This window comes from Varanus komodoensis, unplaced genomic scaffold, assembly GCF_004798865.1.
Source record: "Varanus komodoensis strain SLA01 unplaced genomic scaffold, ASM479886v1 scaffold79, whole genome shotgun sequence".
In the NCBI taxonomy this organism is placed as follows: domain Eukaryota; kingdom Metazoa; phylum Chordata; class Lepidosauria; order Squamata; family Varanidae; genus Varanus; species Varanus komodoensis.
The window spans coordinates 1,665,777-1,691,906 of record NW_025336467.1 but is presented as its reverse complement, the minus strand read 5'-3'; the positions used below and the strand labels follow the sequence as shown (position 1 = coordinate 1,691,906).

At 49.9% G+C, this 26,130-nt stretch overlaps 1 protein-coding gene across 5 annotated transcripts in view; it reads right to left on the bottom strand.

Annotated features, from left to right (window-relative positions):
* The window catches only part of NFIC (nuclear factor I C), a 94,759-nt gene that overhangs the window by 3,160 nt on the left and 65,469 nt on the right, over window positions 1-26,130 (bottom strand). For 4 of the 5 annotated variants that reach the window (XM_044453379.1, XM_044453380.1, XM_044453381.1 and 1 more), the window contains 8 exons: window positions 20,342-20,416; window positions 18,595-18,669; window positions 16,960-17,083; window positions 14,314-14,438; window positions 10,427-10,555; window positions 9,602-9,786; window positions 5,496-5,652; window positions 642-724 (listed from right to left, as the gene is read on the bottom strand). In XM_044453379.1, coding sequence (XP_044309314.1) covers window positions 642-724; window positions 5,496-5,652; window positions 9,602-9,786; window positions 10,427-10,555; window positions 14,314-14,438; window positions 16,960-17,083; window positions 18,595-18,669; window positions 20,342-20,416 — 953 coding nt within the window. The remainder of the gene's footprint in view (window positions 1-641; window positions 725-5,495; window positions 5,653-9,601; window positions 9,787-10,426; window positions 10,556-14,313; window positions 14,439-16,959; window positions 17,084-18,594; window positions 18,670-20,341; window positions 20,417-26,130) is intronic. The other variant, XM_044453383.1, reaches the window with a different exon arrangement.

The window sequence follows — 26,130 nt, the reverse complement described above, 5'->3', positions numbered from 1 at the left end:
GCACAGAAATTTGGCCCTTTGCTCAAGGACGGCTCTGGGCTTGACTAGCTTCAGCAAAGATCCGGCGGAAATCTGGCTCTCCTACACAGCCGGCGACTTTTCCAAGCACGACCCTGGCCAGGAAGGGAGCTGAAACCTGGCTCGCCCCTGTCGCAGGACTGGACCGAGCACAAAGACTGAGGAGGCTTCCTCAGACCCAGGTGCTGCTCCTTGAAGTCACGTCCTCCAAAGCACAGGAGGATGTGGAGGTTATCCTGTCATGTTTCTCGTCTCCCGGTCAGAGCCGCTGCAGTTAATTTCGTTTCTCTACCTCCCCACCTCTGAAGGGCTCTGGCCAGCTCACCGTGCCGAGGGACACGGTGAAGGAAGGGAAGCAAAATCCCCTTTTCAGCTGCCAAGAGTCCCTTCAGCTGGGAGGTGAGGAGTGGGCCAGGAGGACAGGAAATGGATGGGGGTGCCGTGAGAGAGATCCTAGGGTTTGTTCTCTGTTTGTCTCTTCTCCCGTGGGTCCTCTGTCAACGCTCGGAGGCATTTCAGCCTGCAAGGACTGTGGTTCCCCATCCCTCCGTCGCACAGCTGGCTGCCCCCGGGAGCACTATCCCCCACAGCTCGTTGATGGGGTGCGGGGGTTTCTGACTCACCTGTGCCTGATAGATACTGCCGGGGTCCCGGGGTCCTAGTCCCACGAAGCGGTTCGCAGGGGGTGTGCCGGGGGCGGAGTAGGCTGAGGGTGGGGTGGAGAGGAGAGAGGGTAGAAGGGGAAGGCGGGGGAAAAAAAACACCACTATTTCAAACATGCAATCGAACTACAGCCCTGACCACAAACGCCCACCCCAGAGCGATCCCCCCCCCCGCATGTGATCCTGCCCTCCCATCATATTCTGGGGTGCAGAGCTCGTGTGCCCTGATCTGAGGCCAGCCTGAAAGGGATGGATGCTGTAGGGGGCAGCTGTGGGAATCCTGCATTACTTGTGGGGTGGACTAGATGACCTCTAAGGTTCCTTGCAGCTGTATGATTCTACAGCTCTGCTGCGGGATGCTCGGCACAAGGGGTGGCTGTTCTGAAGGGAGAAAACAGCCCAAGGGCTGGGAAAATATTCCGCGGTGGTTGGTCAGGGGAATGGTGTTGTGACCAGAGATATTCTTGGGGGCGGGGGGGGGGTGGATTTGATCCTGGGTCCAAAGTTCTGCATCCCTGTGCAGCAGCATTTCTGCATCCACAGGAAGGCACAGGCAGGTCTTACAGGTATACCCCATATCTGTGGATCTTCCTAGATCAGGGAACTATTTGGATCCACTGAGAATACAAAAGGACGTCTGACAGAAATGAGAAGTTGCCAGTTTTGGAACTTTTCTGCACACAAGGTCTCAGTTTGGACCCCTGACATTCCCACCCATTTTTTATTCATTTGCATGCCTCCTTTCAGCCAAAAAACAGGGCTTAAGTCTGCTCACAACAGTAAAACTAGCCCTCATAGCTAACAACCCAGGGAAGAACCATGCTGGCAGGACTGGCGCCGTGTTTGATCCTATTAATAGCATCAACTTCTGCTGCTGAGCAGATCAGTTCAGCTTTGGCTCATGAGAGCTAGAAACTTAGTTTAAAAAACAAACAAACAAACAACTTTAAGGTTCTTCCTTGCAGGTGTGATAAGAGAGAGGCAAGATCAAATCAATGGAGGTGGGCATAGGCCATGAAGGAGAAAGCTATCTGGTCCTTCCACAGGCCTGAAGAGGCCAAAGGATGCAAATTGGTCGAAGAAACAAGAGCAGGCAATGCCCAGCAAGCAGAAATGCCAGCAAGACAGCTTGGCTTGATCCACGGAGGCCTGCTCTTGGATCACTCTCCTCGCCCCTTTTTAAATGACTTTTTTTCCGTTTCACCACTGCTGCTTGCTTCTCTGCAGTTGTGTGTTGCCACAGCCGGGCAGACCCCAGCCGTGGCACAACTTCAGATTCTCAGCCATGCACGTGCCAGCTCTTGCACCAAAGCAGGGCCTTCTAAAGAGCAGAAAGACTCCAGGGTCTGTGGCCCACATTAGCGGTGAATTGCTGCAGAAAATTGGCTCAGCTCAGGCTGTTTGCTAGGCCAGGGAGAGTCGTCTGGGGCGAGCTGCCTTTTCTGCAAGGAGATCAGAGCAGCCGCTCCTTCTACATTCTTGGCATGTTGTTCTTTAACCTTTGTGTGCGTGCGTGCGCGGGTGCACATGTGGTTGTGCAGCAGTGTGTGACTGGTCTGCAGCTTGTGTGTGCACATGGCCCGGTCTGGAACTTGTGTGCGTGTGTTTTTCAAAGGCTGCTTTTTTGTGTGGCTCTGGGCATATTGTTCTAATTAATATCAAATCTTTGCTATTATACTTCATATGTCTCTGTACAGTGTGTGTGTCATTGTATGTGTGTGTGTGTGGGGGGGGTGCCTGTGTGTTTTCCAACGGTTCTGCTGGCTCCCCAAGGGATTAATTTCTCATTATTAGTTTTACATGCAAAGGGATGCCTTTACTTCCAAGACAGATGTTTTATCTGGGATTCTGTACAGGCTGCTTCTGCATAGGTCAGCTCTGGTGGATGAGGCCTTTCTGGAAGCTCTCAGAAATTGCTCCTGTGTTCACAAGCTCCTGCTTTTCTGTGTGGCTCCAAAGAAGGTCACATCCTGCTTTGAATTACTGTAATCCTTATTCTGACTCACTTGATTCGCTGTGAAATGGGAGATGTTACTGCAACACGGGTATGTGGGCCCAGAGGAGTATGTTTATGCCACTGAGTGACTTCCCCACCCTCTTTGCATGTTCTGTGACTCAGTTTCCTCCTCCTGTGATATTACTGGCCAATTATCGAGAATTCAGGGGCTGCCCCACCTTTTGTGCCTCTTTGGTCCTACTGTATTATTGATATGTTTATTAGATTTATAGCCCACTTTTTCTCAAAGTGGGCTATAAATCCTTCTCCTCCTCTTGTTCTCAATCTTATCCCAACAACAACCCTGCAAGGTAGGCCAGGCTGAATATCTGTGACTGGCCCAAAGTCCCCCCCCCCCCGGTGGGCTCCATGGCTAAGCAGAGAATAGAACCCGGATCGCCTAAATCCCAGCTCCACACTCTTAACGGCTGCACCACACCGGCCCGAAAACAGGTGCCCTGTACTCAGCCCTACCATTCAGGTTAGCCACAGGCCAGAAATCAATCAATCAAATTAAATAAATTATTTAAATAATGAAATACAGTGAGGTTCTGGGAGTATCACAAAGCAACCCCCTTCTTTGGCAGACACAGGTGTTTTGTGCAGTGATAAGGACTAGGAACCTGAACATGCATTAAAGCAGATATTCCTCAAGCATGCGCATCTTCACTGGGGACTTTCAACTTTGCTCCCAGCTTCTCTCTCCCACTTGACATTTTACGGGCTGGATCCCACCTCGTTATCTTCCCAACGCTATGCTATCAAGCACGCACCACTTCGCAAGTATGTGTTTTCAATACTCAGCCCAAGTTGTTCAAGGAAATCTTGGAAATTGAGCAACCTCCCAAATGCAAATCACAAGGGGCCGAGAGGGTGAAGAAGTCAGCAATGGGCATCCCAGGAAAGTGCTAGGAATAAATTCCGATCAGAACCAGTTGCTGCAAGGATTAGCATGAGACAAGATCCCAGATCTTTCAGCCCTGCAAGCACACTAGAAATGCTAAGGAAGAGAAACCTCTTTTTAATTGGGTCCAACCCAAAGTGTCCTGGATTACCGCATTTATTTACATCCCAACGTTTTTCCTCTTGCAACATTGGCCCTCTGCCTCCATTTTTAATCCACAACAACTCTGGGAGCAAAATTAGGCTGCAAATCAGTAACCGGCTCAAAGTCACCCAGTGCCACCTCATGGGCAGGTGGGGGTCAGGTCCCCCAAGCCTAGTCCAGTACACTCAACCACACAATCTACAGACCTCCTCACACCAGAGAATGTTTAATAACAGAGCATCTTGTAGCATTTGCTTGAAGAACAAATCCATTTATTATGGGATAGGTTTCCATGGACACTGCCCAAGTTGTCCGATGTAAGCGGGACTACTCTCAACTTGGCAGAGGGCTCGGAATGCCAAAGAGACAGCTAAATATGTTGATCAACTCAAAGAATTCCTTGTAGCGGTTCCTCTACAATTTTGGCAATAACTCCCAGCAATAATCTGCTAAGCTGCCCCCCCCCCCCAAATACCCCACATCCCTGACCACATTCAGGCTATCCCAAATTCATGCAGATTGCAGTAAGCAGAACAAGCATGGCAGCACTGGAAAAGTTTAAAGTAAAACTTCAGGATAAGCAAAAGTAGGACTTCAGGACAGGTTAGGATAAGCAAAATAAACTTTTCCAAAGCCATTCCTCCAAAGTTGAACGCCCGGCCTACAATGAGACAGTTTTATTTCCAGTCTGTTTAGACTCGGAATCCAGAATATGAAAAGCATAACCAAAGGTTGCCAGTTCCTCAGCTACAAATGCTGCCTCCTAGAGCATCACTCAGGACTGATAATTTACTTTCACATTCAGAGCAGAACTAAATGAGAAGTTCTCACTTTCCACAATTCAGCCATCCTACATCCAGATTCCAGTGTGTTTACTCGCCCTGACTTGCTGGGGTGTGAATGAGGCAAGCACATAGCTTTCTGCCTCTAAGACGGATCTAATTTGCACATGTTCTAACCACACGACAAAATCTGGGCAAAGAGCCCTGAACCCCACACAAAATAGCGAGCGGGATTGCGCTGGACTATTTTGTACAAATCATATTAGGGCCACATTATTTACCACAATTCATCATCCATTTCAAAAAATGTGCAAGCCACGGTCTGTTTTAGAGATCGAAGCCTGTGGGAAAATTAACTGTTTCGGCCTGTTGCAATCGCTTGATTGGATGCAAGCTGGAAACCTTTCTAGTTCCAACGAGCCAGATTTCCCTGTTTCAACTCATCTGTATCTGCAGCTAGCAGGTTTTTACTGCTGGACAATTTGGGGTGCTCTTGTCTGCAAGGGAATGATCCTACTCCATATCCTTACACGTGTAATATGGGAATTTGTCGTCTTGTACCTGCTCCCTTGCTTCTAAGCAAAAAGAGGATCTTTTCCTCCAAAGTTGTGGGGAAAGTGCCCTTTGATGCTGCTGAAGAATGTAACAGCCCTATTTAGATGAGAACAGGTGTGTTTTATTATAGCTCCAGCAAGCAGGTATGCGGATCCTTATTTGGGAACCGTTTGTTCATCCCTGTTCCCTTTTCTGGGGATTTCCACCAGTCGAGCTGCCTCCCTTTAAAGCCATGCCCCCTGCGGCCGTGTCACTGGGAACCCCCTGGCCAAAATTGGTTCCCTCCCCCGCACAGATGCTTATCTGTGAAAGCTGGTCTGTAAGGCCGGCTGGGCTGTGTGAATCGAACCAGAGGGGTGGGAACTGGTGACGGACGGCAGACAGGTGGCCCAGGCCATTTAGGAGCGGGGGTGGGGGGTGGGGGGCAAGCTTACTGGGAGACGTCGGCGTAGTGGTCCCTCCCTCTGAAGTTGTCGTGGTAGATTTGGTGTCAGGTGAGATTGCCAGGCGAGGCATCCCCGGCGGCGCCGGTGCCAACATCTGGGTGGGAAGGTAATGACCAGGTAACTTCACTTGACCACCTCCATTTAACTAGGGACACAACATACACAAAAGAAACAGAGAGCAAGCCGTTAGCACCGCTCACAGGAGCCTCCTGCAGGGGATGATGAGCAGGCTTCATCAAGCTCTGGCCACAGGGGTCCCACCAACGACCACGGCGGCCAGCCACGGATGTGGGTGCCCTTCTCCCAAATGCTGTTCACGCCCCGCTCACATATCTGATCTCAGCATGGCAGTGTGTGTGTATGTGTGTGTCATGTGAGAAGCCTTAGAGGAGTCTTACTTCTCCGGTTCATTCAATGGGGTCTGCTCCTAGCTAAGCGTATTTAAGACCACAATTTAGTCACTGGAGTCGCTCAAGTTTAGGGATATTGCCAGGTAAGTGTCCTGGGCTTTGTAGCTGCTAAAAATATTTTCTAATGGCATTTTTGAATAGCTTGTTAGAAGCATAATTAACTGTACTTTGTTTTTATGGGTCGGGGAAGCAGGTGGTCTTGGATGGTACTGCCAAAGTGGCCAGAGTGTCAGGGAAATCAAGGGAGGGCTGTGCATTATCCTCCCACACGGAACCTGTGCTTTTGCTCTTTTTCAAAGCGCTAGAACTGAACAAAAGTCCAACTGGCACGCTAAAGCTCTATCAGACCGTGGCTTGCATTGACGAACCCTTGACGAAGCGCTACAGCTATTCCCAGATCTCAAGAGGGGAAACACAATGAGAAAACCTCACAAACACATTCACACTTAGCCAGAGTGTACACTTGAAAAACAAACACAAAACGTGGGCAGGCACTTAAAGCAGAACACTGCGATAGACGGTCTAAGAGAGGATAGAAAGTGGCAGAATAAAGGACTTGTTCCCTGAATAGAGAGAGCTCTTTTTCTCCTCTGCATAATCCTGGGAAATTTTGGATGGCCAGAAACCCTTCAGGAGCAGAGTTTTAGACTGCGCATGCAACAGGATGGATTAATTCACCTTAAAAAGGGCTTTCATGTTTGTGGAATTGCTGACTTATTCTTTTGTTAGATTTATATCCCGCTTTTCCCCTACAATAAACTCAAAGTGGCTTACAACATTCTCCCCCTGCTGTTCCCAATCTTATTCCCCCAACAACAACCCTGTGAGGTAGGCTGGGCTGAGAGTCTGAAACTGGCCCAAAGTCACCCAGTTGGCTAAGCAGAGACTTGAATCCAGATTGCCTTTCTGGGACTGCAGTGTAAGCAGAACCGACCCAGTTTCCAGGTAAGTGACACCTGTCCCTCTCCTGTCCCACTCACACATGCTGCACATGGGTAAACACTGCAAGAAAGCCACTTCGGTGCAATGCTAAGCGTTTTAGTGATGCACGCTTGAGCACTGGCAAAGCACAGCACAAGAAGCATCTCCGTGCAACCAAATGCATGCTCACATCACTGATGCTTCTTTGTGTGTTTTGTCAATTTATGTCTGCATAGCTTTTAACGTAGCAGATGGGACAGGTGCACATGGAAACTGAAAAATACCATGGGGCACCACACCTGTAGCACACTGCGTAATGTTCAGATGATGCAGTCCAGTATTCCTAATTCGTCCATTTTACTTTGGGAATAAGTCTGGGGAATTTGGAGCACCGAAGTCGGGGAAGGAATCTGGGTGAGGAAAACATGGAGAGCAACCACACTGCCTTTAAAATCTGTCTCCCATCTTTTCAGCTTCAGGGGAGAGATGGAGGAGGCACTCTGTGTCCACTAGGCTTGCTGGCCATGGGCTCCCTCCTTCACCGGAGGTGGCATGCCTGCATGCACCCATAGCTGAGCAGCTGGGCAGGGGGAGGACTTTTCTGATGTTCTTATGGGGCACCAGAAAAATAAACACAAGAATTAGACAGCAAAGTTACTGTCCAAATGCTGTCTCTGTGCGTGTGAGACTGAGATTGGGGGTGCGGGGGAGAGAAAGAGCACAAGGTGCAAGAAAACCAAGCATTTTTCACTCACTGCTCAAAGAGCTGAGCTCTCCGAGGGTATGGGATGGCTGGAGAAGGGGAGGTGAGACCACATGATTAGGTGGTTTGATTAGGTGCCCAGTGGAAACTCCTAAACATCAAAGCATTCAGAACTCTCTTCTGGCTGTGTACCTTTTCCGCCAGATTATTTGCAGCATGTTATTTTTAATATTATCTGGCCTAGCAGCGTCGCAAGGATGAGTCAGTGCGGCTGACCTGGGCAAGTTCTTCCAATGCTCTGCCCCAAACTTGCTCCATGCAAGCTGTATCTCCCACACAACTTCTGGACCGGATGGGTGCACAGCTCCTGGCACAAGGGTCTCATTCCTCCTCCGCCTCCACTATCACTCCTCACATGTGGCCAGCACAGGCCATCCCTGCTTCCTGCTTGGCAAGTGGCCTCTAAGACATGCCTCCTTCTTCGCTCCCTGCAGCCGGTACGTACAAGCCCGGGGACGATTCTTATCCTTCTTCAGAGGATCAGTGGATTCAGTGTTGAATGCAAATCTTTTCCTTCATTCATCCCTTATATTTATATCCCACCTTCCCCCATGATGGGGCTCAAGGTGGTTCCCGGGGGTCTCCCCTCCAAGCTCAGACCAGCCCCGGACCTGCTTAGCTTCCACAGGGTGGATGGCCTGATGCCCCTTCAGACCATGCTCTGTAAAGGTGCATCCAGGGTCGTTCCTGGGTAGGGTACAGAAATAAAGGCTGACACCGGAGGCCAACACGAAGGAAACACGCAGGAACCCTGGGAGCATTCCTGCAAGCCTTCCCCTAATCCTCCCCCATGGCCTGGAAGAAGGGAGGCAGTTTTGCTCTGATCCTTAACCTGACGTATGAATGATCCTGAGAGCTTTTGGCCTAGCATGAGGCTTTAATAACGTAAGGATGCCCTTTATAAAGGCTGCGGAAGAAAACACCACAGTTCTAGCTCTCCTGGGGACAGAAGGGAAGAGAGGTGGGGGCACCTGGCAGAACCGGAGCCCCCGAGCCCTCAGACAACAACCCTAGAGGTTGGCGGTCCCCAAACCTGGGCACTGGGGTCTGTTTGCCTGTCCTGGATGGGGCTGGACTCCTCAGAAAGAGCAGGGATTATCATCTGGGGGTGCTTATCCACCCATCCATCCCTGTCACTGGAAGCCCCGGGGTCTCTGTGCCCACTCCCAGCCATAAACACATAGTGGGCACATTGTGAGCGGAGTCGGCTGGTGCCGGAGGTCAGACTAGATGGCCCGGGAGACCCCTGCTGACTCGCGCTGTTTCTATGAATAATGATATTGTAGTAGCCGCACTTAGACTGTGCCGGCCTGATTCAGAAGCTGCTGCTGGCACAAGGGGGTTCCGTGGACACGGCTGGGGGAGCGGGGGGCATGCTTCTGGGCGTGGACTCCCTCCTTGGCTTCCTGGGGCAGTGAGTCCGAGTTCCTGCTGAGCGTGCTTGCTTGCTAAGCAAGGGCCGAGCACAAGAAGCGGGTCCACAAATGCTTGAGGGACAGATTCCTCGGAGCTCCGACACTGCCTCTTCGCCACCACTAGTCGGAGTATCCCTGCCAGACCGGCTTCCCTTCTGTACACCCAACCGGCTGTTAAGGTAAGCACAAGAGGCGCCACGGAACACCTTGCGGGAAGGCCCTATCGGTGGTAGCACCCATCCTGTGGAGCAAACGCCCTTGTGCGGCTCGGGAGGCAGAAAACCAGCTCTCTTTCCAACACCTCCTGGACACTTACCTGCTCACGCAGGTGTCCCCTGACTCCAACTAAACAGACAACGCGGTTCTGTTCTACCAGTTCAGTGCTGCTGTGTTTTACTACTGCAACTGCATTTTAAAAGTGATTTTAGTGTCTGCATGGAGATGGCTTAGTGATCGCTAAAAATATTTAGCAGTAGAAATAGCGCAAAAAGATTCATGGGCAAAGTCCGTTCGGCTGGGCGTTGGCGCCCTGACACCCACCCGCCATGTACCACATCTGGAGATGCAACTGGGGCTTTTCCTTACCGGTCCTGGCTGCTGATTGGACGGGTCACAGGCCAATGAGACGAGATCTTTCAAAGGGTCCTGCGGATTCAGGTGAGGCGGATACCGTATGGCTGTGTGCGGGAAGTAGGTGGAAGCTGTCTGGGGCAGGATTGAGGTGGTGGGGAAGTGAAGCGCAGAAGAGGGGTGCGGGCTTCGGGTGATACCTGTGGGACAAAAGGACAGAGTGGAGACGGGATGGGGACACACCCAGCCCCTCCTGCTCCCGGGCTCCCCTGCAGAAACCGGGCCGTTGGTGGATCTTCCTCCATCTCCAGAAAACAGAGAGATGGCGCTGCATCCCGTAACCTCTTCCCCTTCCCTGACATCCTTCAGCAACCCGGAAGCTCCTTGATTTGGAAATCTCTAACACCCCCTTTCCCCCTAACTTATTTATTTATTATACTTATGTCCCACTTCAACCCGATAGCTCAAAACGCCAAATTTAGCTGGAGGTAAGCAGTCCAATTAGCCCTGAGAGAGCCTATGGGGGAATAAGTGTCGGGCTTTTGGGGTCAATGCCCAGATGGCTTTCCTCTCCCACAGTGAGGCCAAGTTCTAGAAGAGACCGGATTCGGTTCCCTCAAGGGCTGGCTCAGAGGACACGCTGCCAGCGAGGGAGCAAAAACCATCCTCTCTCTGGCCGGCCGTTTTTCTACGTGCGGAGGACTTGGGAAATGGCGAGACAGGATGGCGTCGCAGAAGGACATTGTATGGGCACTCATGTGGTACGGTTCAGGACCCCAGCTCAGGGGTCTGAGACTTCCTTCCGCTAAAGATGGGGAACGGGTGGATGATCAGACGTACCGCTGTGGACAGCAATAACAGGACGGTGATGCTGGGTGAAGCTGGTCAGCCGGGGCGAAGTGTCCTGTGGAGATGGGCTGTTGAAAGGAGACTTGTCCATTTCTGTCTTTTTCACCGTTGGAGAGATGCCTGGAGAAGCATTGGAGGAGGAGACAGCGTTTGACTGAGACAGCTCAGCTGTCCAAGGGCCCACCTCCCTCCTCTCCAACTGTCCTGTGGAAGCCAAACTGGTATGCTTCCCAGAGCCCTGCCCAGGACAGACCACCACCCTCCCAGTTAGTCACACTGCAAGAAAAAGTCCACATGAAACTTTTTGGGTTGGATGCAGGACTGGCATTCCAGGAGGGGAAAGTGGGACCAGTGGAGGAAGTGGCCTCCCCCCACCCCAAACCAATTTGGCCACCACTACCAACAAAACAACTCTCATTCAGAAAGTTCTACTAACTCACTGGGTTGCATTATCAGGAGTGCTAAATGGACTGTTATATTTATAAAATAATAAATATAATGAATAATAAACACAGGAGGGAGCAGGGGTGGATGGTGGAAACCTCCCAGAGAGCTTCGGCTATAGGGCGGCATAGGGATGTAATAAATTCAGAATATAATGCTAGGAAAGTCAACTTCTGCCATGCAGTGGAGCAAGGCTAAACCTGGATCAAATTTGTTTCATACATTTCTTAAATTTATATCCTGCCTTCCACTGAAATTAGGGCACAAGGGGGTAAACAGTCCCAAGAGAATCACAGAGTTGCAATTAAAATAAAATCCGTCAGTAAAACACAACCCAAATAATCATGAAATTAAACAAAATAAAAATAACCCACTTAAACATCACACAAAGCTGATCCAGAGTTCGTCCTTCGAAAGTCTGCCTAAATAAAGTCTGTGCCAGGCTGGTGAAAAAACAAGAACGATCAAGCAAGCTTGACTTCCTCTGGCAGAAGTTTTCAGACCACAGGGGCCACAGGGGGCGAGACTGTGAGAAGGACCCCTCCCACAGATCTTAAACCTGAACAGGTTGATATGGGAAAAGGTGGTCTTTGATCCCACCAAGTCACGTGGCTTTATGTATAATATGTATATCTCACCTTTTTCTTAAGGAAGAACCCAGAACTCATTCTCCTCCCATTCTCAGTCTTATCCCCACAACAACAACCCTGCGAGGTAGGCTGGGCTGAGGGTCTGCCACTGGCCCAAAGTCACCCAGTGGGCTCCATGCCTGAGCAAGGACTAGAACCCGGATCGGCTGAGTCCCAGTCCCACGCTCTTAACCACTACACCGCACTGTCTCTTTATATGTCATAAGAAGTATGTGGAGGCCGGTGGGGTGGAAGAACAAAATTCCTTCTCTGTGGGGCAGGATGATGTTTATTTCCTTGGAATTACCATGGGGTTTTAGAAAACTGCTGGGTGGGAAGGAACAACTCCTCCAAGCCCAAAGCTTTCAGTCCCCCCATGCCAAGGGCTCATGTCTCTGGTCCGACGACCAGTGCTTTGAACGGGGGCTAGAAATGGCCGACTAGTCAAGACAAGGAGCCAGTCAGTCCTGCCAACAACATGGCTGCGGCGTTCTAACATTTCCGAACAGTCTTCAAAGGCAGCCCCACAGGGAGCAAATTACAGTAGTCTGGAAAGAAGCGCAGTAAAGCGTTCCCTTCGAGGTCTTTTGGTGTGGCTTTCCTCAGTGCTTCCGTCCTCTTTCTTCAACCTGTGGCACTTTGAGGGTGGCCTGCAGCACCCCCCATGCCACAAGGCCCTGTGCATGCAAGTGTGGTGTCGTGGTTAAGAGCATGGGACTGGGACTCAGAGGATCAGGGTTCGAGTCCCCGCTCAGCCATGGAGCCCACTGGGGGACTTTGGGCCAGTCAGACTCTCAGCCCAACCTACCTCACAGGGTGGTTGTTGTGGGGATAAGATGGAGGAGGAGAATGATGTAAGCTGCCTTGAGCCCTTTGTCGGAAAAAGGCAGGGTATAAATCGAAAAATAAATTAATTAATTAAATAAGTGTGCATGCGTGTGCGAGACTGGACAGAGTGCAGTTAATCCCTTCCACCTTCCTGCCTTGGATTTATCTGGGCCAGTTGGTTTAGGCACTGCCACTAAAGGGTTTAGCCCTTTCTCAGACGCTCATTTAGAAGGATTTTATAGTACATCCAGTACAGGATTGAAATAAATCTCTTGTCGCAAAGCATTCTGAACTCGTCTCTGCTAGGAATAGCAGGGCAAGCAGAGCAGGGAACTCTACGCTTTGCATTTGGAGACGGGTTTCTGGGCAGAAAGGATAATAAAAATTAGGAGGAGCAAAGGCAATTGGCGCCGTGTTCCTTCAATTCAAAGAAACATTTTGGATCAGCTCAATTAACAGCATGCTTAATTAGGCATTGAAGTGAGGCAGGGAATATTCGCTTAAACACAGTATGCATGTAATCTATTTTTAAAAAGCATTTTCGCTTCTCTCAGTCACAGGAGAGAGATGTTTCTGTTAACGACAGTGCAGGCATGTGAAACCGAACTACAATTCCCAGAATGCATGTGTGCCACAGCAACACCCCCTCCGCCCAACCTTACAGTTTGGAAAAAGATGTGTGGAAAAAGGAGGAGCTTTTTTCCCCAAATGCATCCGGTGAACATTAAGATGTGCCAGAAAAAAAGTATCATATTACACCACATGGAACCTTGCCACATTTTGGATGTCACGAAAAGCTCCTCATAAAAGAGACATTTTATCTGAAAGGTTAAAGTTAGATTTATAACTGGGCGAAGATTCCACATATTTGTTTTGCCCTAATTGAGACTGCTTTGATGTTCCAATTTTTCAAAGTTTTCCTAAATTTGTATGGAGTGCCATACATACCGCACAGCTCTGCTTTTCCGTTCCTCTTGTTAATTTGCAGCGATTCTCCATTGCAAAAGTGCAGTGTGATTTTGTGAGCATTGCTAAAACTCTACTTCTGCACCACCCAAATAGCAACCCTGATGGCTATTTTTTGGGGTGGTGGAAATGATGGCTTATTTTGGCAGAGTTTTATAACAAATGTCAGTACATTTGCCATTTGGGAAGCAAAGCATTGCCCAGTTGCAGTGCTTCAACACCAACTCCTCCGGAATTTTCAAACAGGTGAAAAGCTTTTTATTTAACCATTGTTTTAAGAATTAGGGCAGGGGTCCTCAAACTTTTTTGCCAGGGGGCCAGCTGAAAGGTGCCGGTGCCGGGCGCGGGCCAGAAAGGTGGTGCCGGCGGGGGGCGTGCGCTGAGGCGGGGCGGGTGGGCACGCCCCATTATGCAGTGGCTTGCTCACTAGGAGATCGTTTTCTCCTAGTAAGTCCAAAACAATCTCCTCACGAGCAAGCTGCCACCTCCCCACGCGGGGGGCGAGGCGGGTGGCAGCAGGCACGTGTGGTTGAAAACCTTTCATAAATGGCCATGGCGGGCTGGATCCGGCCCCTGAGCCGTAGTTTGAGGACCCATGAATTAGGGTCTTTAGAGGCCTATCTTAACAGTCACATTTTATTTATTTATTCATCTATCTTATGATTGTGATTTATTCTTCCTTGCTTATTATCGGTTTAATTTGATGGTATTCTATTAGTATTGCTTGTACTTATCATAATCTGTTTATTATCATCTATTGTATTATGGATTGTATTTTTATTGTTGTTGATTTTATGTTCTGCAAGCTGTCTTGAGAGGCTTAGTGAAAGACGGGATAGAAATGTTTTATTAAATTAAATCATTAAATTAAACTAAAACAGACCTGTCTTTGCGTGTTGAAACAGAACCATGGGAAAATGACGCGCTGTGGCCTGAGGTCACAGAGCAGGGGGACGCGATTTCTTGAAGGCTGGAGGGTGGGGGACTAACGTTCAGGACACAGACACTTACCCCCTTCCATATCTTCTGTCCAGTTCCGGCTGCTGCTTGTGGGAGAGCTTGGCGATGTATAATATTCACCCCCTGGACTGGTGTCCAGCTCGTCCTCCATGGAACCAGACTTATGCCGCTTATTCCTTAGATGTGAAGAAAGGAAACAATGGTTGGTAGCCACTTGAAGCCAGGAATGTCGGAGCCATTTAATATGATTCCCGCTACACACTTCCTACCAAGTCACAACTATGCTGGCTCTCAGGAAAGAATTCTTGCAGGGAGAAGGGCTCCCACAGAAGGGCTTTTGGGTTGGCATTCCCTCCCCACCCAAAATCCAGCAGAAGCCCTGGGAAGTCAAAGCTTGAAGACAGTAATTTTCCTTTATTGCTCATACCACAGAGTTGCTTTACCCCACACAAGGGGACCCGGTTTTCTGCCCTGGCATCTTCTCTGACACACATTTATTTAATAAAGCCCTCTCTGTTAGTAGTGCAATAATGTAGACTCATAAAACACTGCACAGTTATGTAAAAAAAAAACTTAAATAAATAAAACCACATTTTACAATGGAACAGCTCAAAGTACGCCATACAGCTGGGCCTGCAGAAAAAAGACTTTTGTGGGTAACAATCCCCATCCCATAATTTGAGGGCTACCAAATTATGATAGGGCATAGGAGCCAAAAAGATGAAGAGGAGGGAAGCAACGATTCAGATCAAATCAAGGAAAAATAAGGGAATATTCCATTTACTTGTACTTAAGGTGAGTTATGTTAAATGCGATGAAAGAAAAAACATGAGTTTTGAGGAGGGATTGGAAGGAAATGAGAGCTGTTCTGCAGGGTGGTTAACTTATCATTTTACAATGTTTAAGAATTGCTTGTGTTGAAAGAAATGCCTAGTGATATACAAAACAAAGCAGTATAACATTATAATCAAATGCTATGTAATTTTCTTCTACACAGAAGACAATATTATCTTCCTGGGAATGAATTTTGGATCAGGGTGTTTTCCACAGTGGATGCTTGATCTGCAGAGGGATGGAGTTCCAGGCTGTGGCTGCCAGGACACCAAGGATCCTGTGCTGAGCCTCCCCCAGCCCCAACCTACGCAGACCCCAAAGTCTGCATCTGGGCCCTAGCAAGGGAGGTCCGGAAGGGTGGCAACAAGGGGAAAAACCTTCTCAGCGGTGGCCACTCAGTTACGGCGTGATCGCCCCACCAAAGTCAGCCTCCACCAAGCTGTTGTCTTTTGGTAGTCGAGTTAATACTACCCTCTGTTCCCAGGCATTTCATGGCAAATGCTGGGGTTCTATGTGCCATCCACATGAGCTCTGGTGAGATTCCCAGGCATGCACAAGGAGCGCTGATGGAGCTGCCAGCCCTGGGTCTGAGGATGCTGGGGGACTGGCTGCCCCAGACAAGGCGCCGAGCTCCAACTCTGACAATGGAACTGCTATTCCAAGGGACAGGCTAGCATCTGCAGACTCCCCACCCCGACCCTGCAGCGCCAGTCTGAGTGAGCTCTGAATGGAAGAAGCTCAAGGGCACTCATGGGCCCAGCCTGTGGGAATGGAGCAGAGGAAGGGCGGAAGGGGAGGTTTGGAATTGGGTGGCCTCTTGGATGGAGAACCCCAGCCTCCTGAAGACGTGGACCCATGGGACCGCTGGCACAGCTGCAGGCTGGCCCGAGTGGGGATGCAGAATGCAGAATGCCCTTCCTCCAGAAGCAGGCCCCGAAGGTCCGTAAGTGCAGGCAGAGAGGGGTCAACACTTCTCCCTGCGTATGCTCAGAGACTTGTGAAGGCTGAGGTAGAGCGAAGGCGCTTACTAGAAGCGCTGGAGAGTCTGTCTTGCGTCGGATGCACACTTGGCTCACGACACTGCGGGCTGTTAAAACGGAATGGTTTCGATGTTTAAAGGAGGGCTGGGACAAAACCTAGTGGAACCTGTCCCTACTTACCTCACTGAGTCCCCTTGCGCTACACGTGGCACGTGCGTGTGCCACGAGATCGGATCCGAAGTGGACCACCATTCCGGAAGCCAAACCCAGGGAGTCTGGTAAGTTCCCAGATAAATGTCTATAGCCCTAGTTTCACCTGCTTTACATTTAGAATTCTAACCTGCATGTATGATTGATTGATTGATTTATGAACTTTTCTATGCCGTCCCTTTACAAATGTCTTGGGACGGTTTACAATCATAACAACATTGATAAAATAAAATAAAAAATAAAAGTACAACAACATTGATAAAATAAAATAATAAAAGTAAGAGTAAAAATATCATAGCATCCAGTATTCGGTATAAAACCACAAATTAAAATAATTTAACAATTAAAATATGCTAATTTTAATTCACATCAAATTTGTTAATAAACAAATGTGTTTCCTGGAATTTTATACTGTGTTTTACAGCACCTGGATTTGCATTTTTAACTGCATTTCGTTTTTGCATGCTTGAGAAACTGTTTTTATTTTATAAAGTAATTGTAATCAAAGGCATGGACTCCATCTCAGACATCCTGGGTGCACTAGAAGGGCATCTCCTGATGGCTGTGGGAACCAAAGGGAGGAGAGAGGAGCAGGACAGCCAGTGCCTCATGGGTCCGGAGCCACCAGATTCTCAGGGGCAAAGCTGTCTCCATCACCCATGTCTGGACTTACCCACTGGAGGAGGTGCTTGGAAGGGTCCGTCTCATCCCTGTGCTTGAGGGGTTCAGGTCGTAGGCTAAATGTCCCTGCAGTTCCCCCAAGGAGAAGTTTGGCCCCGTGCCTGTCACCACGGGTGCTAGAGAGGGCACACAGAAAGAAACACGTCATTGATGGCAAGAGAGCAGGAACCTGAGCTGGCGCTTTCTGGAGAACAGCACCCCCAACACTGCAGTAGTTCAGGATTAGAATATCAGAAAAGCCCTGCCGGATCCGACCCAGCACTCTGCACGCACGGTGGCAACCCAGCCGCCCGCAGGATCCGTCCAGCAGGACGGGTGCAAGACCTCCTCCTGCCCAGCTCCTCAGCAATGGATGCAGAAGGAGCAAGCCTAGTAGCCTTGGCCAGCAAGCCTAGTAGTCACAGCTAGCTGCCTCCCTTGTGAATCTCTCCAATCCCCTTTTAATGGCTTCCGGATTGGCGGCCATCACCGCTTCCCATGGCAGCGAACTCCACAGTTTGACTACACACTGCATGAAGAAGTCCGTCCTTTTATCTGTCCTAAAACTCCCACCCATCATGTGATGGGTGTGTTCGAGTGTTATGGGAGAGGAAAAAAGATCCCCCCTCCCCGCTTTCTCCACACAGTGCATTATTTAAGCACCTCTCTCCTGTCTATATGAACTGGCTGGCTTTCTATGTTCTATCTTTTTCCTTCTAAGGAAGTCAAGATGGCTTACATCCTTCCCCTCCTCCTGTTCTCAGTCTTACGCCCACAACAACCCTGTGAGGTAGGTTGGGCTGAGAGGCTGCGACTGGCCCAAAGTCACTTAGTTGGCTCCATGGGTGATCTCCTGAGTCCCAGTTCGATGCTCTTAATCACACCACACTGGTTATATAATTTATAATATATAGCAGCAATCAAACTTCAAACACATTAAACACGTTCCCTACAGCCACCAATTTGCTACCAAGCCAGGATTAAGGGTTTTCTTCAGGCGTACCAAGTCCTGTATGGAGAGGAACCCTGACACCTGAGAGAGCATCTTCTTCCTTTCCAACCTCTCTGGTCATGGAGGTCCATCAGAGGACATTCTCTTACTGGCTGCACACAAACCCACAACCCAACTGGAGTCCACCAGGAGGAGAGCCTTCTGTGTGGTAGCCCCATTTTTCTGGAATTCCCTGTCTCAGGAAGTCAGGAAGGCACCAGCACTGCTGTTTTTGGCACTTGCTCTAAACTGACCAGCCGCTGTCGTCTTATTATCTCAAGAGCCGCTGTGGTGTGGTCGTTTGAGAGCTGGCTAAAGGACCTGGGTTCCAGCCCCCACTCACTCACTCTCAGCCCAACCTCCCTCACAGGGTTGTTGTTGTGAGGGTGAAACAGAACTCTGCTGCAGACTTCTGGGCTCCTCGGCAGAGGAAGAGAGACGAGATATAAACTCAGCATCATAATACTAGTTTTAACTACAGTCGATGTCTGTGATTCTTCTCCCTGCAAAGTTGGGGGGAATGTAGGAAAGATCCCAGCTAAAAGGGGGGGGGGTCCCATTTCCTTGCAAAACCACACTGTTGCTCCTGAAGCGTGCAGGCTACTCTCGACCCAGGCAAGAACGAGAGGAGGAAAAAACAGGGAGAGGGCTACTTACTCCGGGAAACTTGGATAAGCTCTGTGACACTGAACACACCCGAAGTGACAAAGTTCTCTTGGAAATCTGTCGCATCTGCAAAGAGAGATTTACACACTGTCAAGAACGGGCTGCAAAGTTGGTGATCATCACCTGGTAGGAACTCTCATGCGCTGGGATGCTGGCATTCTGCTCAGAGGAAAAGCAAAGATCTCATGGTTAGACTGGGCAAATGCCACTACAGAATTAAAATACTATTTAAAATGAAAATATCCTCAGGGGAACGGGCAGTCCATCCATCGCAGTTTGGACCCAGAACGCAGGGGAGCCTTGGCCAGGATTTTAATGAATTTAATATAATTTAAATGAATATTATGTAAAGATGTGGATGGGCACTTTGTACATCATTCTAATTGTAGTACATGAACCTCCCTGGAAGCCATCTCACCTGTAAAAGGTACAGTGGAAGGAAAGGGAGGGTCTTTCCTGGGTCGTGCTACAACTGTAGGTTTCCCTCCTCTGGAGGGAACAATTCTGGTGTTTCCGTGGGCATGTACGTATCTTTCATTTTAGCAGGGCTTGGAGCTGACTCTTGTGGTGCTGCGTCATTTCAAAATGGATTCTTTCATCCTGGTTTTGGATTTGCTCGTGCAATTGTTTGATGCATGCTTTTATCATGCCATTTTATGCATTTGTGGCCTTTGAATAGAAAAGGCCATGTTTGCCCTCTGAACATTGCTATGTGCATTTGTGTATGTTTTAAATTTTATTTTTTAAGCATTTGTTAACTGCCCAGAGAGCCTCGGCTATTGGGCAGGATAAAAATGAAAGAAAAGGAGAAAGGGAAAGAGAGAGAGGAATGAAAACTTCTGAGCGACAATGTGGTCAGGGTTATATCGGATTCCACTGTGGCTTTGGATAGAATTGGGCTCTATTACATGTTTAAGGATTACCGTATCCTTCTCTAACCCAGTTCCAAGCCTGTCCCATCTCCAGTTGGACCAATTCAGCACTTCATCTGCAATCATTTGGCATCCAGCTTCCCAGATGTCATGAGCTGAGGTTCCTCCTTCAGACAATTCCCAGCCAAAGAGAGTTTTCCGTGCAACTTTCTTTATTGCTCCCAAGCACAAATCACCCAGAATGGACCTCTGAGCATGCACAGAGCAGTTTTTTTGAAGCCAATTTTTTGACCTCTCCTTGTGAACCTGCCTGGGCCTGAGGCCGTCTGGAGGGGCTTCCTGAAGCTGAGCACCCCTCTTCTCTGCTGATGCCTCACCATGGGGGCGTCAAGAGCAGGGGGGGCTGGTCTGCATCTGAGAATTCCTTCTCCTCAGGGACCCCTCCCACCGGCTGCACCTCTTGGCCGTTCCCACGAACCGCCTGGCTCAGCAAAGCGCTTGGCCTTGACATCATCTCCTCCATCTCCGAATCTTGACCCAGCCCATCCTTCCTGATCTCATTGAAATATGTTTCACTTTCCGATTCTGAACCATCACCTGGCATGCAGCCAGCAGTTCATGGGAACCCCTGCCCAAGACCACCATCCTCCCTACTCCCCAGAGCAGAACTGCATCCCAGTTCTCCTGCGAGCCTTCTTGAGGTCTTCTCAGCAGAGGTCTCAGAGGGATGGAAAGATTCCTTCGCACGAGGGACGGGCCATTGCTGTTCCTCCAGAAACGACTGGATTGCGACCCCTGCTAACCTTTGCCAATTGTTAGGATGAACAGGAATGTTAGTGTTTTGCAGTGCAAGTCCCCCCGCTCACCCAGCGTGATGATGGGTTTGCTGTCCTCCTGGTCAGAACTGATTCCCGTCCTCGGACTGCTGCCCTGGTCTGACTCTGCAAAGAAAAGATACATGCGCGGGCTTTACCAATGCGCAAGATGAGCATACGCTAACACATTTCCTTTCCAAAACATTCTGTACTTTTCCTTCACCACCAAAGGAAAATCCCAGGGCACGTACATCAGATTATAAAAACAATATAATACAGTCAGGGAAACACTGTTCCCTTTGTTGGGATGTGTGGAACGCCTTTTCCAGATCATAACAGTCACGTCTAGAGCTGAGCCACAAAACTCTGAAAACAGCTGAAAGATCGGCGGGTTGAGGGAAGGGAGGCGGTGGGGGGAGCACAGTTTTCCCCACTGGGCGCCACATGAGTGCGGGGGAGAATATAATGGGGGCAGGGCAGGAGTGCAGAACCCAGGCCCATGGGCTACATCGGTGCCCCACAAGTTCCAGAAGGCCCTGATGCCTTCTTGTACACCAACTGCATCGCCTTTTCCTCAGCTGTTTCGTTGCCTAGTTTTTGTTCTCTCCTTCCTCCAATCTAAAAGGCTTGTCCTGCCTCTTCTAAGACTTCTTCCTCAGGAGGAAGAGCTTTAAGCAAAAATAATTGGCTAGACCCCACCACCTTTCCTTTCAGGCCCTCCCAGCACTGGAATCGGGTCCCCGGGGGTCTCCCCAGGACCAAATTAGACCCTCATGCTGGAAGAGGTCCCACACCTCTGTCTTAATCTGCTGAAAAATTGATTTTGAAAAGTGTGGTTTAGTGAGGACTGTTTTTTCAATATGTAAATACAGGAGAAATTGGCTGAGCTGCCACTGGACTTCCACCAAATTGAAAATAATAGAATCCTAGAACAGTAGAGTTGGAAGGGGTCAAGAAGGCCATCGGCTCCAACCCCCAGCTGTTGCAGGACACCAAGCGACACCACCACACCCATTTACCACCAGCGTGATCTAGACGGTTTTAAAAAGACAAACACTTGCAGAATGTCTCGGAAGGTGGAAAGAGCATTGATACACTGGAGAGGAACTTTCTTGGGCTGAGTTGAAAGTTGTACATCCTGCTCTGCTCGAACCACCGGGGTGGAGTCGGAGGTTATGCTGCAAAACCTCTGCATGCCATGTGGCTGCAGAGAGAACGGGGACCTGCCCGGGGTGGCACAATGAGGCAACTCATGTTAAGATCTCTGATGTGACTTCAGGAGGTAAAGATGCACCCTGTCTGGCCACAAGCTGCAGGCACGCTGGGATGCGACAGCAAGAGCCAGATGTTAACAGATGCACCGTGTAATATCTGTTCTTGCAGCAAAGCCGTCTAACAACCTCACTGGCACTCAAGCTGCCCTAGGTCACTGCAGATCCGGATCCAATGCCGTGTGCCTTGGGATGAGTAAGACGCTTCTGGTTCTGCACAGGTGCAAGCCATATAATTTGTAGAGGCTTCTGGGGTTTCTTTCCCTTTGAGTAATACATATCGGGAACGGCTTTAAGTGATCTGCCATATATTACTTGCTCAGAGTGACAGCAGTCCGCCAGTTTCAATCTTTCCCGTCACTTGCTCGGCAACCCTTACAAAAACTAAAAACGAAAGACCGGGCACACTGGGGACGGAACCGAAGATTTCTCGTGCGTAGTGCTCACCTGTACCATCAAACAAGCCATGCAAAATGCTGCATTTTGTTGCAGGTTGCAGCCACCTGCTTCTCGAAGGAAAAAGGGCTTTGTGCATCAACCAGGAACCTTTTGACTTTAAAAAGGGGCTGTTCAGCGCATCTGGCCCTAAGGGATCATGCTATTTTTTAAGGAATTGTGCCATTGGAAAGTTGACAACCTCAAGTGGAGAGTAGCGGCTGAGAGGACCGAGTCCTTTTGGAGCCACTCGGCCGTCGTTGCAAGTACCACGTTTCTCTGTTTGTTCAGGAAAACACCACGGGGCCTCTCCACGGGGAGAATGCGCTGAAGGAATCTCCACTGCAGCCCTTCTGCTCGCCCGCCCTCCCCATCTCCTGCTTTCCCTTCCTCATCAGAAACACAACTCACGCTTCACGCAGGCTGCAGCCCAGAACGGTTCGTTCTCTGCTTTCCATCTTATCTAAAAATAATCAGGCACTTTGGGCAGTCGGTGCAGACGCTGAGCTCAGCATTATAGGTTTCCACCAGCATCCCGGATTAGCCAACCTCTCTCTCTTGCTTCCAGCCCCTTCACACTGCTTTCTTCTGCAGCAAAGCTAGGTTAGAATCCACACATCACACCGTATTACTGGGGGGGGGGGGGGGGGGCATTTCTAAAGTGTTTCTCCTGTGCCCAAATATCACTTGTGTATGTGTGAAAGTGTGTGTGTGTGTGTGTGTGTGTGTACATACTTCTGTCATTCTCAGGAACAACAGATGCATTTTTTGAAGTATTCAAACATGCACAACTAAATGCATAGGTTTGGGAGAACCAGTGATTTCCAAGGAATCCATTTGGCAGTGGGGATCCTTTGAATCCCCCAGGCTTGGCTCCCCAGACTTGCAAGGGCCCTGAGCTCCTGGTGAGTACTCCCAACGTTTGAGGGATGCGCTCCAGGAATATGGGGTGTCCTCCAATTTTGCTCCCCCAACCTGAGTGATTGAGGGATACTCTTTATGTCCTGTAGCTCATGGTGCAAACATTTGCTGATTTCCCTGGCTAGGAAGAAAGTCCATGGAAGCTAGACGGAGGTTTGTCCTGACCACAGAGAGAACCCTGAGGTTTGCAGAAGTGTGAATGAAAGAGGGTGATATACAGCCAATGACAAAATTACAAGTGTGAGGGCAGAGTCGATGGGATGGAAGGAGTATCCTGAATGGAAATCTAGCAGGTACATTCTAGGTTGTGCAATTTTGTTGTGCTCAAGCCCTTTCTTAAAAACAAAGTCTGCATAGCAGCCCACATAACACATAAGCTAAAAATACTATCTTAAAAGGAAAACACTGGAAACCTCAACAAACAGCAGCAGAGCCAAAGAGAAAACCAAAACCTTACAGATAAACTTTGCTTAGATCAAGTTAGGTTAATGCCTATTCCCCCCACCCCCCCGCCACCCCGACAAGTCTGCTGAAGGAGGATCTTAAAGCTTTGTCAATTTAGTGGCTTCCACAGATCCAAGTTCTTCCAAGTTCAACCACCCTCTCTCAGGCTTTCAGAGATCCATGTGACTGCTTCTGTGGGCAGGAAGTACCGTGACTTGAGATGGGTGTAAATTTGGAGCAGATCTGTTTTATGCAAACCCTGGAACTGCCTAACTGGGAGATGAACTTGTTTGGAATTACAGGTTCAACATTAAAATGTCATCACACTGGAAAGTGAGCCAAGATGCACTCATTGGCACTCTTAGTATGGACAGGAGGAGACGTTTCAGGATATATTTCATGATTCCCGTGATCTGAACATGAGCCTTTGCATCTCCACCTTGATATTCTCTATGCTGACTGGGATTTGGAGCCAGCCTTTCTCCCAGTCCGACCTGGATATCACGGAGAACAAATCTGGGACTCTGCCACGCACTGGTTCTGCCTCTGTCAGCCCTTTCCGGGGCTCTCCAGAAATTTAATCTCGCGGAAAGCGGGGAGGAAAAATGCAAGCAGGCAGCCGCAAAGGTCCCAGTGCACAGCTGCCTTGGTGTTCCCCGGACCTACAACGACCAGTCCAGATGTTCACCGCAGCTGCATGGCTTTCCATCGCAGAGGTTCACCCAGAAAGTTAAGCATCTTATTAACTGTCGCAGCTAAACGACATCTGTCCAGGCACTCCCTAAATTTGCAGGCAGTGAATTCGGGAGACCTTTAGGATGAGAGTCAAGGTGGGGCAAGATGATTTGCAGCTTTTCAGGAGATACAAGTGTGGGAACACACACGCACACACACGTGTTCATTTGCAGGCGCTTCCGCACTTTCCCAGAATGGTTGTGGAATTAGGTTCTGCCGCTGCACAAGGTGTTGCAGAAATGGCTTTACTGCTCTTCGAACAAGGTTAAGAAGGGATGGAGGGAGAAAGGGAATGCTGCCATCTCCCAATTTCTTCCCCCATGCCTCAAAACTTGCCAAGTTTAAGGAGAACAGTTTGGGGGTAGGAATCTGTCAGATTTCCTTGGCTCAGATTCTGGCCACATTTCTCTCTGCCCTGAGGGCCTGAGTGGGCATCCAAGCAGATTTGCACCAGGTCAGGGCTGAGAAGACTCTTTTCAGGTCATACCCAAGCATGGGACGAAGCCTTTTCCATACTGCTTCTTAGCCAGGAAGCTCCAGTGGACAGATTAGGGGGATGGAGCCAGCCAAGTGCCGGAGAGACCTTCCTGAGAAGGTGGCCATGCAGAGATTCCAGCAGATCTGGACGCACCCCTTCCTTGGTCTCAAGAGCTTGGAACAAGAAATCCCAAAAAGACACGCAGAATCACCCAGTCCCAATCTTGCAGGCCCCAAAAGAAAAAGCCACTGGAATGCCGGGCAACTGTAGAGTTCTTGAAGCTTGCATCCCAGTCATGGTGGGAAGACCCTCACCTGGGGCTTGTGGGAACAACTCCCTCACCTGTATCCACAAGCTGTACCTGAGTGCAGCTCACTTCTCAAAGCTTCGATTCTTCTTCCCGTTAGAGTCGTGTGCCTCCCTGCTCCACAACACACACAATTCTGCACCCCTCCCTCGGTTTCCTCTCATGCCTCCTTTTCCCCAAGGTGGCCAGTCCCAGCTGTGGCCACCGTTCATTGCAGCAGGGTTACTCCTGTCCACAGACTGTTTCCGTGGCACTTTTCGGCACCCCTTTTGAGCACCGCCTGCCCCCCAGCTCAAGCACTTGGCTCTCTTTAGCACGCCACAGCCCAGCCCTGCGGGGAACGTCTGTCCCAGCCCTGGAGCTGGACTGGGCTTGGGCCTCCCCTGCGCCCCCGAACGGAGACACCAGAACGCCTCTGGAAGCATCCCTTTACAAGATTAAGAGCTCGGCCTGCAAACGGCCATACAAATGAGAGGTGCGCAGAAGCCCCATGGCTGCTGCTCGGAGGGGTCCGTGGGTGGGACCGCCCTGCTCAGCACATGAGGCTTCTTGGCTAGCTCAGGCTGCTATTTCGATTCTTCCCTTAAAGTCTGGCCCACTGTTTCTCTCTGTCCCGGCCTACGCTCGGCCTCAGAAACTGGGCCCGAGCCAAGCCGTTCCCTGCCAAATTCTTTCCTCCTATCTCCTTCCATCTCGCCCGCTGGTTGCTCGCTCGCTCGCTCGTGAGTGTGCCTCCGTTCCACCCCCACACGCCTTCCTCCCCCCTCCTCCCCGCTTGTCTCCCCGCACAGCCGTTGCCCAGCCCTCCTCCTGCAGCTGGGCATTTGGCACCGCACTGCACTGCCTCCGTCCAATTTCAGGATCGGTCGTGCGACTGGCAGGCAAGTGCGGGTCGGGGCACCAGAGGATCCAGCCACCCCAGTCAAAACACAATGCTCGAGGCTGGCCAGCGCACCCCGTGGCATTTCTGCATTCCTCTTCGCACACACTGCCCCAAGACGGGCTTTGGAAAGGGTGGCTCCGTTTCCACTTGACTGCAAAGAAGGGCGGGAGCTTGTACGATTCCTCCGCATCACACGTGGATTAAACCACAGCGAGGAACGGTTGCCGTGCGCAGCCATTTTGTGGGGGTTCCCCCCCCGGCTTTGCTGGCTGACATGACTCCCCCGTGCGGCCATTTTGTGGTGCGTCTGGAACCCCAGTGCACGAAGAAACCAAATGGATCTCTGGAGCTTGTGCCACCCCACCT